A 16321-nucleotide genomic window follows, 5' to 3' on the forward strand; every position below is an offset into this window, starting at 1 on the left:
TGTGCCATATGGCAAAGGAGGAAGTAGCAGTGGAGTGAGTAGTAAACATTTATTTTGAGGACTTTCTGGTGTGACCATGTAGTTAAAATAAAATCACATTACATATCATGAATCAACTTGGCCTCTGTAGGTTCTTACTAGTGCTAGCTGATCTCATACCTTTAAATTTTTATAAAATTAACTGCACTGCTCACTCACGTATGCAATAGAAAAATTCATGAAAATCACCATTATTGTAGTAGTGTCTTTTCTGTCTGTTGCTATGCATATTTTAAGTTACTGAATGCTTTTTGAAAAGAGGTAGTTTCAGTTTTGACCACCTGCAGTAAGTTAGGCATTACTTCACAGTTCAGAGAGTAGCAGTCTCTCCTTGGAGAGTTCTTGCCTATCACAAAGAAAAGCTGTGCCCTTTATTGGCTAAAGTGGCAGTGTTCAAAACCAGCTGGTAAATTTGGGATTGACTGGATAAAGGTTCAATACTATTAAAGGATTAATACTATATTGTGAGCCATGATGCTTTTCCAATATGCAATCATCTTTTGCTTAACGTCAGCTGGTATTCCATGTTGTGCAATGGCTGCAAAGAGAGAGTTACAACGGATTTAGAAACACACCAACGAGACACTCATAGATGGTAAGAACCCCAGGAAAAGCCAATGAATGATTAAGTTGCTCCCAAATCCTATATAAAGTGGCTCAAGATGACAGACTGATACCAATCACTTGTATTTATTTCAGGACATAATATACTATTTTGACCCATGGACGATACTAAACTATAATCCTGTTAAGTATCTATAGGATATTTTATTTTTGTAAAGATAGGTCCTTAAAAAAAAAAAAGACAGATTAATAACATATCAAAATTAGATTAAAAACATAGGTCATTGCTTTCATTCTCTGTCCTAGTGTTAAAGATGTTACAAAGACACACAGAATATCACCCGGCTGGTCTCTTTTGGGGAAGCTATATTCAAGTTGACAAAAAGTACCCCTACATTTACAGACACAGCTGTTGCCAAAGGGGTCTTTCTCTGATTTTAGCAAAGAAAAACAGTCCAAATTGTATTCTTTATACTAGGTGATTTAACTAGTATATAACATGCTTGGCACATGGTATTATTTTTCTCCTACTGGAACAAGTTCTTGTTTTCTCAAAGCCTTTCCCCAACTTTTCTAAAATTAAGCTTAAATATCATTTATATCAAGCCTTCAAAGTAAAATGCTATCCTCATATATACATGCACCAGGTTGGTATATTCATATCTATCCTTTCCAATTGCAGGCTAAGCAAAGACATGCATTTAGAGCTGTATTAATTTATTAAAGCAAAAGACAACCCAACTTAATATCAAGAGAAACTGTGACCTTCCATGTAGTGCTTGACAGAGAAACACTGATTTTGACACATTGTCTTATTTTATTCAAATAGCAGTCTGCTCACACATGGTCCAAGAACACCCAAATAACAAAGCAAAGATTGGTCTTCAAACATTATAGCCAATGATGCCACGCTTGCCTATGATCTCGCCAACATAAAACCACATCCACACCTCAGTGGCCACCAAACCATTCAGTAGAGCTTCCTGAAAAAAGAAGCACAAATTTTAATGTACATTTTTTTCTTATATATTTAAAACTATTCTTTTCCAGGATTAAGTGACAGAGAATATAAGGATGCTATTCAAATTAAAGGGCAGTTTTAGTCAAAGTCAAGAATTACTGATGTTAACTTTAACTGCTGAGAACCCCTGAACTTTCAATTATGTAAGGTAAGTAGGCCAGAGCTTATAAATTCTTTCAAAGCATTCTTTAAAGACCTGAACTGACTTAACCCTTTCATTATTAGTTTATGAGACACTTTATGAGCCCTAAAACAACCCACATCCTGGAAATAGCTGCCACATTTAGACGACAGGGCATTCATATGAAAGGATGGCTATAGGAAGGCAAGTCTCTGAACAGACATTTCTGTCTGGCCAAAGAAAATCTGTTGAAAGATGAAGGGCTCTATCTTCCCCTTTAGACATAATTTTTATTCATTTATTATTTGGTTTAATTCTTTCCAAGTATTCAGTAGTTTCCCAGATGTTTTATTGCCCTAAAGAGAAAAAGTACACACACACAGTTCCAGAAAACAGCAGTTCACACAAGCACAAATATGGATCTTGAAACTCCAGTTGAAAAAAATACCTTTCCACAACAAAACTGGGCCTTTTCCTTTCAGCACCTGGAAGTGAATTTGTTCCAACTCTTTTTTCTTTTTTTTTTTTGGCTGTGCTGAGCAGCATGTGGGATCTTAGTTCCCTGACCAGGGACAGAACCTGTGCCCCCTGCACTGGGAGCACAGAGGAGTCTTAACCACTGGACCGCCAGGGAAGTCCTCAAGTTCCAATTCTTTAGAATTCTTAAGTCTTTAGATTTTATCTCCACCCTTCATATTATATTATATGCTTCTAGGTTTTGGTATTTTTACCCTCCATGAGTCTTAGCTGCTTGACTGTGATATAGACCAAGAGATCTTTTGGCCAAATTGGGGATAGTTTTAGGACTACAGACAAAAAAAGTACAGAATCAGCAAAGCAAGCCATTCTATTTAGTACACTAAACAAACAGGAAAGGAAAAAAAAAAGCTGCCCAGTAAAAATGATCACTTCTTTGTTACAAGATTAATAGGAAACTAAGACATAAAACAGCCCAATTATTTCAACCCAGATGACAAAATTACAAAGGTAAGTATCTTTCTTCGCAGTCAAAAAAGAGATTATCTCTCATTATGTTGGTTTCAGCCTCACTGAAAAATACATATATTAATCAAAACAATCAGAAAAATCCCAAGGGGAGACATTTTCTTTTACGCACATACGTTTTCATTTAGCCCATAGTTACCTTAACTGTGAGCTGTTTGAAGCTACCAGTTTGAGCACTATTGATAATTTTTTTCAAGCTCTGAATAGCTGTAGGGATCTCAGCAGGGGTTGGAGGAACCAGCTCAACCTTGGCATAGTGCCAAAATGTGGCCAATCGAGGCTTCGAGTAAGTCACAGCAGCTGGAAAACAAAACAAAACAAAAAACCAGGATGAACTCACTAGAGACGGAAAGAAGCAGATGTGTGGGCTGGACACAAATATTTATTCATGCATCATATTCATTCAATGCTTGTACCAAATGTGCACCCGGTGTGAAAAGTCAAAGCTGCTCCCTGGAAACCAGAGGCTTTTAAAGATGCAGAACACCTGTGTCACAGGGCAGTTCAATCAGGCAGGAAGCTATAAGCACATTCAATTATGCCAGGACTTCACTAGTGGCCAGTACCAGAGTACTAGTACTTCATTTATGAATGGCAAATCTAGTTAACTATAAAGTTACTAGAAGTTGTGTTCAAAAACAAGAAAACAGCAGCAATGTAACCATATTGTCTTGTAGAGATCAAAAAATTTGGAGGGAAGAGGTGCAGAAGGGGAGGGAAGGAGCTCTGTAGAATGGCATCCTTAAGAATAAGATTAAAACTTGTCACTATACTGGCCACAAATCCAGATGGAATTATACCAATTAGTACCCATTTTTGGTATCCTCATCAATATGTGCTGGATTAACAAAGGCACAGCTGCTCCTCCTTCAAAATACGACAAATAATAAAAATAAAGCCTACATGTAATGTTAAGAGCAGCCAAAACTTAACTCTGTTATTAAGCTGAAATTCCTCAAGGTATTCACTATTTCAGGAAAAAAAATTTTTAACAACCAGGGTAGATGTGAGACTGTGGTAGTGATTTCAGCAAAAGAAAAGGTATTTTATATAAAAAATTACAAGACAGCATGACAAAAATAGCACAAATACATGAACATCCATAAAGTGTCTACTGTTTAAAGACAGATAACCCAAAGCTCCTGGTACTTTCCCTATTATTAACTGCCTGTATTTAGGTTATTTCACTACTCTTAAAGTTACTATCTCCGTCATCCTCTGGCTTAGGGCCATGGGTAAATCTTTAAGCGGACCCAAAGCTCTAACAGACAGTTCTAAATAGAACTGCCAACACCTGCGCTATCAAAGAGAACAAAGTCTTGTTTAACAGTCAACAGTCTTTAAAATTATCTTCAACATACAGATATATTCTTTATAAACAAACAAATCAGTACAATGTACACAAACACTGTACTTTAGTTGGTAAATTTGTTTCTCAGGGAGTTTAGGTTAAAAAGTTTGAAACTGCTTTACATGCATACAAGGGATGAACAAAATGTAAGTAAGTTAATGGTGGATGATGGGAGCCAGGTTTCTCACTGTAAGAGAGGGAAGTTACAGATGTGGAAAAAAAGAACAAACCTTGCGGTACTGGATTAGAGTTGGAGACATTCATTATGAACCTATGTTTAGTTTTATATACAGATTGATCAATAAGAAACAATTATAGTTGACCTTTGAACTGCACAGGTCCACTTATATGTGGATGTTTTTCAATAAATATGTACTACGGTACTTCACGATCCGAGGTTGGTTGAATGCATGGATGTGGAACTGTGGATATGGAGGGCCAACTGTAAAGTTAAAGTCGGATTTTCAACTGCATGGGGGTCAGCGTCCCTAATCCCCACATTGTTCAATGGTCGTGTGTGTGTGTGTGTGTGTGTGTGTACACACACCCATGGGTGAGTATACAGATGGTCCCCAATTTTTGATGGTTCAACTTATCATTTTTCAACTTTACAGTGTGAAAGTGATATACGTTCAGTAAAAATGATACTTTGAATTTTGATCTTTTCCCAGGCTAGCAATAGTGGGTACCATACTTTTTTGTAATGCTGGGCAGTGGTGGCAAGCTGCAGTTAGTCTATCATGTGATATGAGGGTAAACAACCAACACACAACCATTCTGTTTTTCACTTTCAGTACAGTACTCAATAAATTACGTGAGATATTCAACACTGTTTTATAAAATAGGCTTTGTGGTAGGTGATTCTGCCCAACCGTAGGCTAATGTAAGTATTCTGAGCACGATTAAGGTAGGCTAGGCTAAGTTATGATGTTTGGTAGGTTAGGTGTAATAAATGCATTTTTCGACTTACAATATTCTCAACTTGTGATAGGTTTACTGGTACGTAACTTTATTCTAAGTAGAGGAATATCTATATGCACACACCTCCTTGTCCACTGAGAGGGCCTAGAGGCAATGATATTCTAGTACAACAGTCCCCCCACATCTGTGATTTTGCTTTCCATAGTTTCAGTCAACCACTGTCTGAAAATATTAAATGAAAAATTCCAGAAATAGACAATCCATAAGTTTTAAGTTGTGTGCCTTTCTGAGTAGTGTGATGAAATTTCGTGCTGTCCCTGTTCCATCCTAATGCTGTGTCACAATGCCTACATCATCTGCCCCACCTCATCCTATCATGTAGGCATTATAACATCTCACTCATCAGAAGGGTGAGTACAGTACAATAAGATATTCTGAGAGACAGCTCCCCTCACATAACTTTTATTGCAGTATTTTAATTGTTCTGTTTTATTAGTTATCGTTGTTAATCTTTTACTGTGCCTAATTTATAGATTAAACTTTATCATAGGTATGTATGTATAGGAAAAAACAGCATATATAGGATTCAGTACTATCTGTGGTTTCAGGCATCCACTGGAGGTCTTGGAACTTACATTCCATGAATAAGGGGTAACTAGCATAGTCTAGCGGCAAGGAACATATCCAGTACCTAGACCTTAGTTTCAAAATACAATTGTCCAGTAAAAGGAACTAGGGTTCCTTGGAGAAATGGCTAATTCTAAGGCTGGGGCAGGGGATACATAAGATGAATCTGGGGAATTCCCTGGCGGTCCAGTGGTTAGGAGTCAGCGTTTTCGCTGCCGGGGCCCGGGTTCAATCGCTGGTCAGGGAACTAAGATCCTGCAAGCCATGTGGCATGGCAGGGGAAGAAAAAAAAAAAAAAAGTCTGAAGCATCTTGTAGTACCAGAAAGTAAAGGGGAATGTCGAAGGGACAGAGGTGCCAAAGTGACAGTTCTCAATGACCAAAGCTGGAACAATGTGAGCAACAAAATAAATAACATACTACTGTACTACTGGAGGTACAAAGTTTGAAATAAATGTACGTGAGTCCATACAATAAATGACTGAATAAAAAAATGGGGAAGAAGAGACAAATCTTTCTCACAGAAGAATTCTATTTAAATGTGTGTAAATATTCCCTCTTACAGGAGATAGAATCCTGTCCCTGCCTCCCCTAATTTAGTTACTTGCTTCTAAAGAATATAGTATGGAAAGGAAAAAACAGTAACTTTAGGAGAAACCTAGTGAAACTACCTTAACCAAGTGATGAAAGCTAACTTCACTAGTGATGTTATATGGATATCACTTACATCATGATATGTGATTAGGGGACTTCATTTTTGTGGTATTCTTTCTCAAAATCCACAGCTCCAGGGACTTCCCTGGCGGTCCAGCAGTTAAGACCCTGCACTTGCACTGCAGGGGGCGCGGGTTCAAACCCACATGCTGCGAGGTGTGGCCAAAGAAAAAAAAAAAAGAAAAAGAAAAAAACAACAACAGCCCCATGGCTCCAGACTAATCATGACAAAGACACCAGACAAATTCAAAATGGGGAACATCTTTAAAGGATACCTAGACAGATACCTACACAGACATCCTGAGACTGTCAAGGTCATGAAAGGTAAGGAAAGGTTGGGAAACTGTCACACAGGAGACTAGAGAGATAGACAACTCATTGCACTGTGGTACCCTGGACTGGTTGCTGGAACATAAAGAGATTAACTGGAAAAGCTGGTGAAATCCAAATAAAGTCTCAAGTTTAGTTAATAGGAAAAAAAACAAAAACCAAAAAAAAACCCCAGACTCTATGACCTTTCCGGGGAAGTTTGATGAATAAAAATTACTTATTTCTGTAAGCTTCTTTGTCCTCCAGGAGAATTAACAGATACAGTTAGCAACATTTTAGATATTTAACATTAACACTTAATACACTAAGTTACGAAGCAAAATACAGCTCCACTTTAACATTCTGGCCCCAGTTGAGTTCTCCTTTCTGAGTACTTCTGGAAGAATAACAACCTATATCTTTCAATTATTCATGGTAATAGAGAAAATGGTTGATATATTTCATAATTATTTTCATATTACTTTTTTTTGGTAAATTATCATTAAAATTAGTTTGCAATTCCCCAAGATGCACCACCGAAAAGATGTGAAAGCCCTGGGAGGAGAAGAAAAATCCACTTGAAATTAAAAAAAATTTGCCTCAAATCATCCACAAAGTCCAAATAATCAAGCTACTATTCCTTCTCCTTGTATTACGTAAAAATGTAGAGCTTTATCTTAGTCAAGTTGTAAACTTAAGTTCTTTGGTGAAGTGTGTAAACGGATAATAGCAGTGGACTGTGGGGTTCCGTAGGAGAAGAGAATCAAGTATTTATAGTATCTGACACTGTCAGGCATTCGGTAACTCATTGTTCGACTGCTGATGGAGAAAAGGGAGGAGACAACGAAGAAAATTTGAGCGAAAGCCGTTCAGAGATCTGCGCTTCAACCACTTACTAGAATATAGCACATCTAGCGAAGAAGCTTCCGTCTACTTAACTGATCTCACTACGGGGATAAAATGAATAGCTTGCTACCCAGCAGACAAATGAAATATTTACTGACATAAGACTACTACCCTGGGCTGTGACTACTCAGGGTTGTTCTGAAATAACAGCGTTCTACCAGTAAGGCTGCATCCAGCTTTTTCAAACAGAAAATCCTCACGAACGCTAACCTATGGTAATAAACATTGCTCCTTACAAATATCCCTTCCTATGCTTACCGGGGCAGGAATATTCGTTCGTAAAGCTCAATTTCACCTAAAAATTCCCTTAGATTAAAGGTGAAGTATCTCAGAATCTAGTCAGGACAAAATGCAAAGGCAACGTTCCAAAGGTCACCCATCCTTAAAAATTCCGCAGACTTCCACATACTCCACTGAGAAGCAGACAAGCTGATGCGGCCGCATTTCTGTGCTTTCAAGTGTCTCTGCCTGCCGTCTCCCACGCTCTCCTAACTGAGCCATCCCCTCTCTATTCCTCCTCGTGGAGGTCGAAGGGCGTCATGGCGGCGGCTGCTGGGCGACCCCGGCTGCCTGCACACTCCTTCCGCTCGCTGTCGCGGTCAGAATTCAGAATTTCTAGGTTGTAGACAGAACCCAAGCCGCAGCCGCAGGCCTGGCCCGCGGAAAGCTTGAGAAGAGCCGCCAATCCGCCTCCTGCCCCCCACCCCCCACCCACGTTCAGGCCGTGCCCGCCGCGGCCCCCGCCGGCCGCTCCGGTGACCGCCGGCCGCGTCCTCCCCTCGGGCCTTCGCAGGCCTCTCCGCCCGCCCGGGTACCCGCGTCGGCGGGATGATGCCGCGCTCACCGCTGACCAGCGCCGGGGCCTTCTCCGCGAGGTTACGGACAAACTGGGCCATGGTTCTAGGACGGAAAGCCCGTCGCCCCGACTGGCCGGCTGAATGTCACCCTCCCGGAAGGACCTGCCGCAGGACCCCGTTCCGCTTCCAAGGTCAGGCCTCCCCTTTCCGCGCCGGTCCAAGATATTTAGGTGTCCTAGTATTTTTCCGGAATTCAGTGGGCCAATTCATTTTCTTCAGTCACAGATGAGAAAGTGGGTACGAGAAGATGAGACCAGAGAGCACGTAAAAAACAACGGAATTCCGCAGAGAAACAGGCATTTCTTGGGGCAGCCGCTCAGGGAAGTTCGAAAGGCCGGCGCGAGAAGGGAAGGCGCATGCGCCCTGCGGTGGCGCCGACCTCCACTTTTTTTTTGCGCAGGGTGCTTTTGCAGCTTTTCAGAGAGAACGAGGCAAGTTAGGGCTGGAAGGCACCGCTGCGATTTTTCTAGGCCAACATGATCGTCTTACAAAGGCAGAGAGGGTCCTAGGCCAAACACGGAAAGTTAGGGGCGGAGCAGGCGCCACACACCCTGTCAGCTGACTTAGCCCATTGCCTTTAGTTGATCTTTTGTAATCCTGGTCTTCCCCGCATCCTGTATTAGGATTGGAATCCAATTCCCCTAATTCCCTAACCAGCCGCAAGGAACTATGGGGATATAAGGAACAAAACCACATTTACTGAGGGCCTCCAGTCTGTCAGGCATTTTGGAATTTAAAGAAAGCCTGTGTGTTAGGTAGTGTGCCCATTTAAGACTGGCATTGGTAAATGGCCACAGTAGCTAGTGAGTGGCAGAGTTGGGATCTGATGAGGTTGCAATGTAAACAGAGAAGAGGCATTAGTATCGGATTAGGCGTGGTGCTGATCTGGGAAGACTTCCTAGAGAAGGAGATCCTTGGGTTGATGTATAACAGAACAGCTGTGTCCTACCGAGTTGAACTTTATAGTTAACATGACTGGAAGGAAAGATATACGTAGGGATGTGGCATTTGATGAGAAAAACACAATAAATAATGGACCCGGGGAAGCTGAGTAGAAGTAAAACTCTGATTGATGGAATGGTTAGAGGTGGAATGAAAAATTAGGAGTGATATCAAGGAGTCAAGAACAGCGCTTCAGTGAAGGAGTGATTCAGTTGCCTGATACTCCAGAGAAGTAAAATTAAGGATGAGGAAGTTAATGGAGCAATATAGAAACATTAGCTAGAGCAGTTTCAATTAGGATAGAAGCCAGAGTGAATGAGTGAAGAAATATGGCTATAAAGGAATACCAGCCAGAAAACCAAATATGAGATATGAAACTCAAGGGAGAGATTGAAGATCAAGAAGCGGGATTGACAAGATTCCTGATGAGGCTAGAAATAAGGTTGGAGGGATGAGCCTTGAAACTGTGGGGCCTTTTCCACAGATGGGATGATGGAAGAGAAGGTTGAAAGTGGAAATTCTGAAATCTATGAAGTAGAAGGCAAGGTCATCTGAGTGTGAGGGTTAAGTGGGAGGGTGGGAGAAAATCTAAGGAAAGAAGTTAAAGTTTGGAATAGCTGTTGAAGTTAAGGACACACAGGATTGTTGGTCGCACCACTCTAAAGTTTGTGTCATTTTTCTCCAACAGTAACCTGTAGCTGGGATATTGGAGCAGAGGGAAATGGTTGGGTTAATCTGGGCTGAGGTTTTGCATAGCAGAGGTGCAGAAACAAGGGGCAAGAAAGGGGAACTTGATAGTGAATGATTAAAATGAAAGACCTGGAGTTTAGGCCAGATGAAGAAAAGTGAAGCCAAAAGTGAACTGCTTAGGAAGAAACATGCCCTGAGACTCATCTGAAGATAACTCCAGGGTCCAGAAGCCTGGTAAGGCAGGTTAGGTCAGTCAGGCCACACATTTGATACGACCTTTAAAAAAAAGTCAAGTTCAGAGCCTTCTAAGTTTTCAGAGGGATTTCTGGAACTGCCACTAGCTTTTGATACTGTAATAAAGGCAGTGATAACAAAGGTTGTTAAGTCAGATGTTCATTTATTAAATACAAGCTTTGAACAAACACCCCCAGGCAAGTATGACAAGAAGTAACCTTCCTGGAATGTTCCAAAATACAGTTACGTTGATCAAGTTTTATTTCAATCAAACTTTTTGTTGTTTTGTTCTTCATTTTCTTTGTTTCTAGGTTCTTTTTCTTTTCCAAGCAGTTAGAGCATGTGCATTATTTCCTCACATGACATCAACAGTGCAGCATCAGCCTCTGGCTTGTAAAGGCACCCAGTAGACTTATGCTCTGTGCAATGGCTGCTTAGTAACCAGCATCAAATAAAGTAATGAAGCTTTTGTAGAGTGTGATACCAAATAGCAACTGGCACCTTCACCTGCACCATTAAAAAACCTTTGACATTTCTTTGTTTTCACATATCCATTAAAAACTATATTAAAAACAAACAAACCCAGATTGCTTGATAAAACCTACTTAATTTTCCAAGTTTAGTATTACCCTCTTAGTAAGCAATACTAGAGCTGATTAAAGAGTCTTCACTTTCCTATCATACGTTAGCAAAGCCAACACATAAAACTAGGTATGTCAGAAAGTCTGCTCTAATAGATTTAGAGCTTGCTTCCGAGTTCCAGAAAACACAAGCCCTCTTTAAGCTTCCGAGTGCACATATGCACCATGTTGTCCCACGATCATAATTTTTTAGTCTCATTTTTGGGATGTCTTAAATTACTTCAAGGAAAGGAAAAAGGCACAGAGGACACTTGGTTTCCTTACCAATAGTGGCCTTAAGCTATGCACTTGTCTTTGTGATGAGTTTATAGATATTCAGCAGCATTAATGGTGCCATAGCCATTCATAAAAAGTTTCAGGAAAAGATATATTTTTTTTTAAAACAAAACAAAACAAAAAACCTTGCCAGAAAAGGCTTACAATCTGAAGACTTAATACAGAAGTAGAATACAGACACAGATACAAGAGGCAGCATAGAGGTTGTTAACTAGAAAGCTGCTGGGAACAGCTGCCTTCTGAGGTTTTGTGCCCGTTTTTTCCTCCAATTTTCTCCTATAAAACTCTGGTCTTTTCCCCACTTCTTTTAAAAATGAAAATATCCTACTACATTGGGTTTGGAAGATAAATGCAAGTAAATTGAAGCTTATTTTATACAGTTCATTCTCAGAGAAGTAAAGGAGGATAATAAATATGAAATGAAGCTCATTTTAAGAAAATAAACAAATCCTGTCAACCCATGCCTTAAAGGCCCAGGGAGCATACTGAATTACTATCTTACATTCTGGCATTTGCGAGAGTCCTAGACTGCCTTTTTCATTTATAAGCACAGCAATAGGCAACATCTACTTTATATCTAGTGTGGGATGCCCTCTGACTTGAGGGTTTCCAGCTGATACCATCAAAAACACATCAAGGACTGCTTATAACAACTTGTGTTGGATTACCGTAAAACTACCATCTTATTTGAAAGAGGCCGTGGTTAACAATAATATCCTCTAAATGAAGCAATGACCCCTGTTTCTAGATCATACCACTTTTCTTGTTAGTTATATTTTCGGGCTTAGAGGGATAGTGATATAGACAGTCCCTAGGGGAATGTGCCTCACTCAGCGTGTTAAGCTGCACAACTGAGTAGGGAACTCAAGCTCAACTTGTAAAAGTGGGGCCCATCCATCTACTAACTGCATAGGGCTAAGTGGGTATTTAAAATGGTTTGTGGACAAGGTTGTGCTCAAATTCCTGCTCTGTTAATTGATGACCTAAGGCTGAGTTAGAAGCAGCTCTTAGAAGTCAGGTCATAAGCCCAAACAAACGTTAACTATATACATTTTACAGTCTCAGAACTTTGTCTAGAATAAGTTTTAGTAAACATGGCCACACACTGCATACATCTTACCATGGAAGAGACAATATAAAGTGGTACTCTGTTTACACTAGACCAATATAAAAATGTACATGGTGTGTGTATGTAGGTGTGTATATATATATACTGAGATATACTGCTGCTATTAGTGTCTTAAAATGACATTTTTCATAGTTACAATGTTTGTTGCCTAACTTTTCTACTCAAGCCTAGTCCTTGATTTCCAGTAGATGAAAAGGGCCCAACAGCCTTCTTTTTTCACCTCGGAATTTTCTGAATAAAGTGTCAAAACTGCAAATTTGTTCTACCAATCCTCCTAAAAATATTATAGGGCTAAATTTTCTGTGGTAATGACAACTCCATGGGGGAGTGTTTAGCCTCCAAGGTATCTCTGAGTTACAAGATAACACAAAACTAAGAGCTACCAACTGAAGTTGCATAAGATTCCTTTTTTCATGTCATCTTTCAACTTATTCAAAAATCTACTCAAACATCAAGGTATCTGCTTTTATACAAAATGTTATTCTGTAACATTGCAGAGCTGTAACAAGGAAAAGGGCTGAAGTCTGGGTCACAAAGTCTAGTAAATACCTTGATAACACAGGACATTCTGATATCAGCTGTCACTGAAATATGTGACATAATACACTTAAAAGCAGTGCTCACCAAAGATGTTTGAGCAGTTCTTGGAAGAGAAATAGTAAGGTGGCAGGAGGTTTTAGTAGTTGAAGTTAATGTAATTTAAGGTAAGAAAAGGAAGAAGAAAGAACAGGAAGAGATATAACAAAGGGTAAAAATTAGTGATGATTTCCAAACGTGGTGATGCTATAAGTATAATTTCCTGCAAGCCAGCACTGTAAAGTTCTTAGGAATTTTAATTATCATAATATGAGAAAGCGCAGTTCTCTAATTTAGTAAAGGGTGAAGAAAAAAAAAGAAAGCAAGAAAAAGGAAAGGAACAGAACCAGAAAGAGAGAAACCACAAACAATTGTATATCTACACTCTGGGGTTGGTTTTTGGTTTCTTTAGGTCACAGTATTTATTCAAGTTGCTCCTTTTGTTGTTGTTTCCTCTCTGCGAGCCACCGTTGGATTTTTTCTTTTAGTTCTGTGTTTGGCCGGATCTGGTCCATGGTGAGGGGACTACGGTTAAAGGGATCTGTTTGGTCACTGAGACAAAGAGAAAAAGAGAAATGGGGTTATTTCCGTAAGTTCTAACATCTTCAGCCAAAAAGAGAATACCTAGGCATCTCACCTTGAGACTGAAGCTAGAGTGTATTATGATTCTGAATCAAGTGCTGACTTGAGGTTAGAAAGAATGGGATGAGAGAGAGTGATTTGGGAGGTTTTTTGGTTTTTTTGCAGATTTTTTAGCTACTTTGTCTCTCTGCTTAACAAACTTTATCTCAGCATTGCTCTTCAGATGGTATTTGATTCCATTTCCCCAAGACAGAGACCCTATAACAATCATGTCAGCATAAAGAGCTGTTTGTAGTTTTAGTGACAGACTCTTGAAACAGTATAAGGTGTTAAGGGATAAAGCTTTGTAGGTTGACACTGGATTTAGCTAGCTGATTGCTCTTCAAGTAAATGCAGATTATGGCTTCCTCATAGGTAAGATGATATACCTTCTCTCTGTATTCTGAAGCCACGATAAAAATATAAATTCTCACTGACACTTTGGAAAAGACATACTACCCAGCACAGCATCATGCATATAGCGAGTGCTTAATACCAAATACCATCAAGTAGAACATCCTTTTTTCCAATATTTAAAAAACATTATTTCCCTAGATCTGGGTCAACTTATATAACTTCATTTTAAATAGGCAGAGTCTCTCAGTACCCATTTCTTTCTAATGCTGCACTTAGAGTAGGCAGGCTGGGGAAAACTTGTAGTCACCATGGCTGAGTCCAACAGCTGCAGCAGAATGTGGGTAAACCCATACGATGAGTGTAAAACCTGAATTTTTTTTTTTAAATCTGTCTTTTATATTTTTACAACTAAAGTAAAATTAAAACAATTTCATGTCAACTTATACTCCAGGTTGACATATTTTATAATTGATAGAAATTATTTCCTTGAGGAAGGAAGAGGTAAGGTTAGCTCCAGCATTTCTCAACAGGTGTCTTGTTTTGGATGTTGAAATCCTTAACAATCAAGTGATATACTTCTACCAAAATGCCTCCTCAACACAATACGTTAATAAATCAACAATGTGGAGTACCTACTGGGTGCACAGTACTGTACTGGGAGAAAAAGATGATAGCAGACAAATGTACACCTGTACTCTTGAGGCTGCTTTTGGGGGCTGGCTTACCTGAGCAAATGTCTGGCAATGGTGGATCTATCCACAGTGACTCTGGAAGACGGCAGCACCACAGGGTCAGACATCAGTGTGCTCATGATGGGATCCAGAAACTCATCACAGGCATCTGCATAGGTCTCCTCTTCCTGTTGTTGGAGGTCTGCTAGAGACTGAGCACAAATACCGGGTAGTTACGGGGAAATCACAGAAGCAGCTGAACTCAAAATGCTCAGTGACTATACCTTAATCTTCAAGGGTTATTGTTAGTAACCCTTTACGGCGACAGTAACAATTCTCAGCTTTATGTTCGAAACAAGCCAATATGGATACTATAGGAGCAAATTTAACATTCAGCCCCAACTCTGAATCTTCAGTTTGGCTCAGCTGCTAGCAGCCATGACCAGAAATGGATTTAAATGTTAACAGGGAAAAAAAAAACCACACCACGCACAACATCCATCCTTCTGACAACAGCCCGGCTGTAAGGGGTGGGGGTTGGAGGGGGTTATTATTTGTATAATTACAGAGTTACTCATGCAGTCTGTGTATGAAAAGCAGTTTCCGGTTTTAGGTACAAACAGGTATGGGAATTTAAAAGTGGCTTCAACATCTGATTGAACTTTAGTTCCTCAGCAATCCATCTGCCTAAGCTCTAGGCAAAGATGAAGCCCAATTCAATAAATAAGTAACTCAATGAAGGGAAGACTGTTATCAATTAGGAAGGTTCTCCATTAGACTCTGTACCATAATTTTTCCTTCTTCATAAATGCAAATGAAGCTGCTCCAACGAAAGGGATTAGCTGAGTACAATACAGTATTTTAATCTTTAAAATGTATGGCCATTCCTATATAAGCCAACTACCAACTACAAATAGAGAGAACAGAGAAAAATCAATAAAAATCAATGACTAAAAGATACTAATCTTGAATTGTATTCTGAAAAGTTCTGCATTAATATTGTAGATTTTCAAATCTATTGGTAACACTGTACAGAGAAGTTTTCATAAAAACAGCCTATTAAAAATCTGTAAATTGTTTTCTTTTAGTAGAAGCTTCTTATTTTTCTGTTCTCACCCTCATACTGAAAAGAGTAGTACTATTAAAGAATATGGTAGTTTAGCTATTGACTAATCAGGAAGAATCAGCTATATGTATTTTCTCAATGCAATACTCTTTTCCCCCCTCAAATTGGATAAAAAAGCAGAACGGCTGAGTTGACATGATTTTTATTGAACATGTTAATAAGCAAATTATCCTCCTCCTTACCTTGATTCTCTCTGCTAAGTTGCTGAAAGCCACAATCATATTCCCAGGCTTATTTATTTTCTTCAGGACTCGGACTGTCTGTGCAAAGAGAGTTGGGGAATAGGAACGTCCATCCTTGGGCACAGTGGCACAGAAATTCTCCTCATCCCTAGAAGGTCAGCACCAGAAAGAAACTGAGCATCAGAGGATAGGTCAAAGAGGGCAATAACGGATGGGTTGAGGAACAAAGTTCCCCATCACTTATATACCATGAATGTTCTTTTGATATAGAATGATTTCTTCTAATTTTTAGGAAGGAAGTCTTATCAAGTATCCCATGGCCTTAAAAATATACTGCTTTACCAAACAATGGAACCATCAGTAAAGTTTATCTTTGCACAGATCAAGGCAGAATGTTGGAAATTCCAAATAACGTCCCACAGGTCATACAAAATCTCATTAT

At 39.5% G+C, this 16321-nt stretch overlaps 2 protein-coding genes across 2 annotated transcripts in view; both read right to left on the reverse strand.

Moving 5' to 3' along the window:
- Nucleotides 1-1376: 1376 nt before the first annotated feature.
- On the reverse strand, nucleotides 1377-8575 carry ATP5MG (ATP synthase membrane subunit g). Its single transcript, XM_036861903.1, has 3 exons — nucleotides 8422-8575; nucleotides 2890-3050; nucleotides 1377-1586 (listed from the first exon to the last, which is right to left on the reverse strand). The coding sequence occupies exons 1-3, from the start codon at nucleotides 8471-8473 to the stop codon at nucleotides 1488-1490; spliced, it is 312 nt and encodes a 103-aa protein (XP_036717798.1). The 5' UTR covers nucleotides 8474-8575; the 3' UTR covers nucleotides 1377-1487.
- Nucleotides 8576-10446: 1871 nt separating this feature from the next.
- The window catches only part of UBE4A (ubiquitination factor E4A), a 34512-nt gene continuing 28637 nt past the window's right edge, over nucleotides 10447-16321 (reverse strand). Inside the window, exons 18-20 of the mRNA XM_036860552.1 lie at nucleotides 15880-16027; nucleotides 14626-14783; nucleotides 10447-13474 (exon numbers count right to left, since the gene is read on the reverse strand). Coding sequence (XP_036716447.1) covers nucleotides 13345-13474; nucleotides 14626-14783; nucleotides 15880-16027 — 436 coding nt within the window. The 3' untranslated portion in view covers nucleotides 10447-13344. The remainder of the gene's footprint in view (nucleotides 13475-14625; nucleotides 14784-15879; nucleotides 16028-16321) is intronic.

This window comes from Balaenoptera musculus, chromosome 8 (assembly GCF_009873245.2).
Source record: "Balaenoptera musculus isolate JJ_BM4_2016_0621 chromosome 8, mBalMus1.pri.v3, whole genome shotgun sequence".
Lineage (NCBI taxonomy): Eukaryota > Metazoa > Chordata > Mammalia > Artiodactyla > Balaenopteridae > Balaenoptera > Balaenoptera musculus.

Coding starts and splice junctions, on each gene's coding strand:
- ATP5MG (XM_036861903.1), bottom strand. CDS start 8,473: ATGGCCCAGTTTGTCCGTAACCTCGCGGAGAAGGCCCCGGCGCTGGTC. Junction 3,051..8,421: donor GGCCCCGGCGCTGGTCAGCG/GTGAGCGCGGCA, acceptor TTTGTTTTCCAG/CTGCTGTGACTTACTCGAAG. Junction 1,587..2,889: donor TCAAACAGCTCACAGTTAAG/GTAACTATGGGC, acceptor TTCTTTTTTCAG/GAAGCTCTACTGAATGGTTT.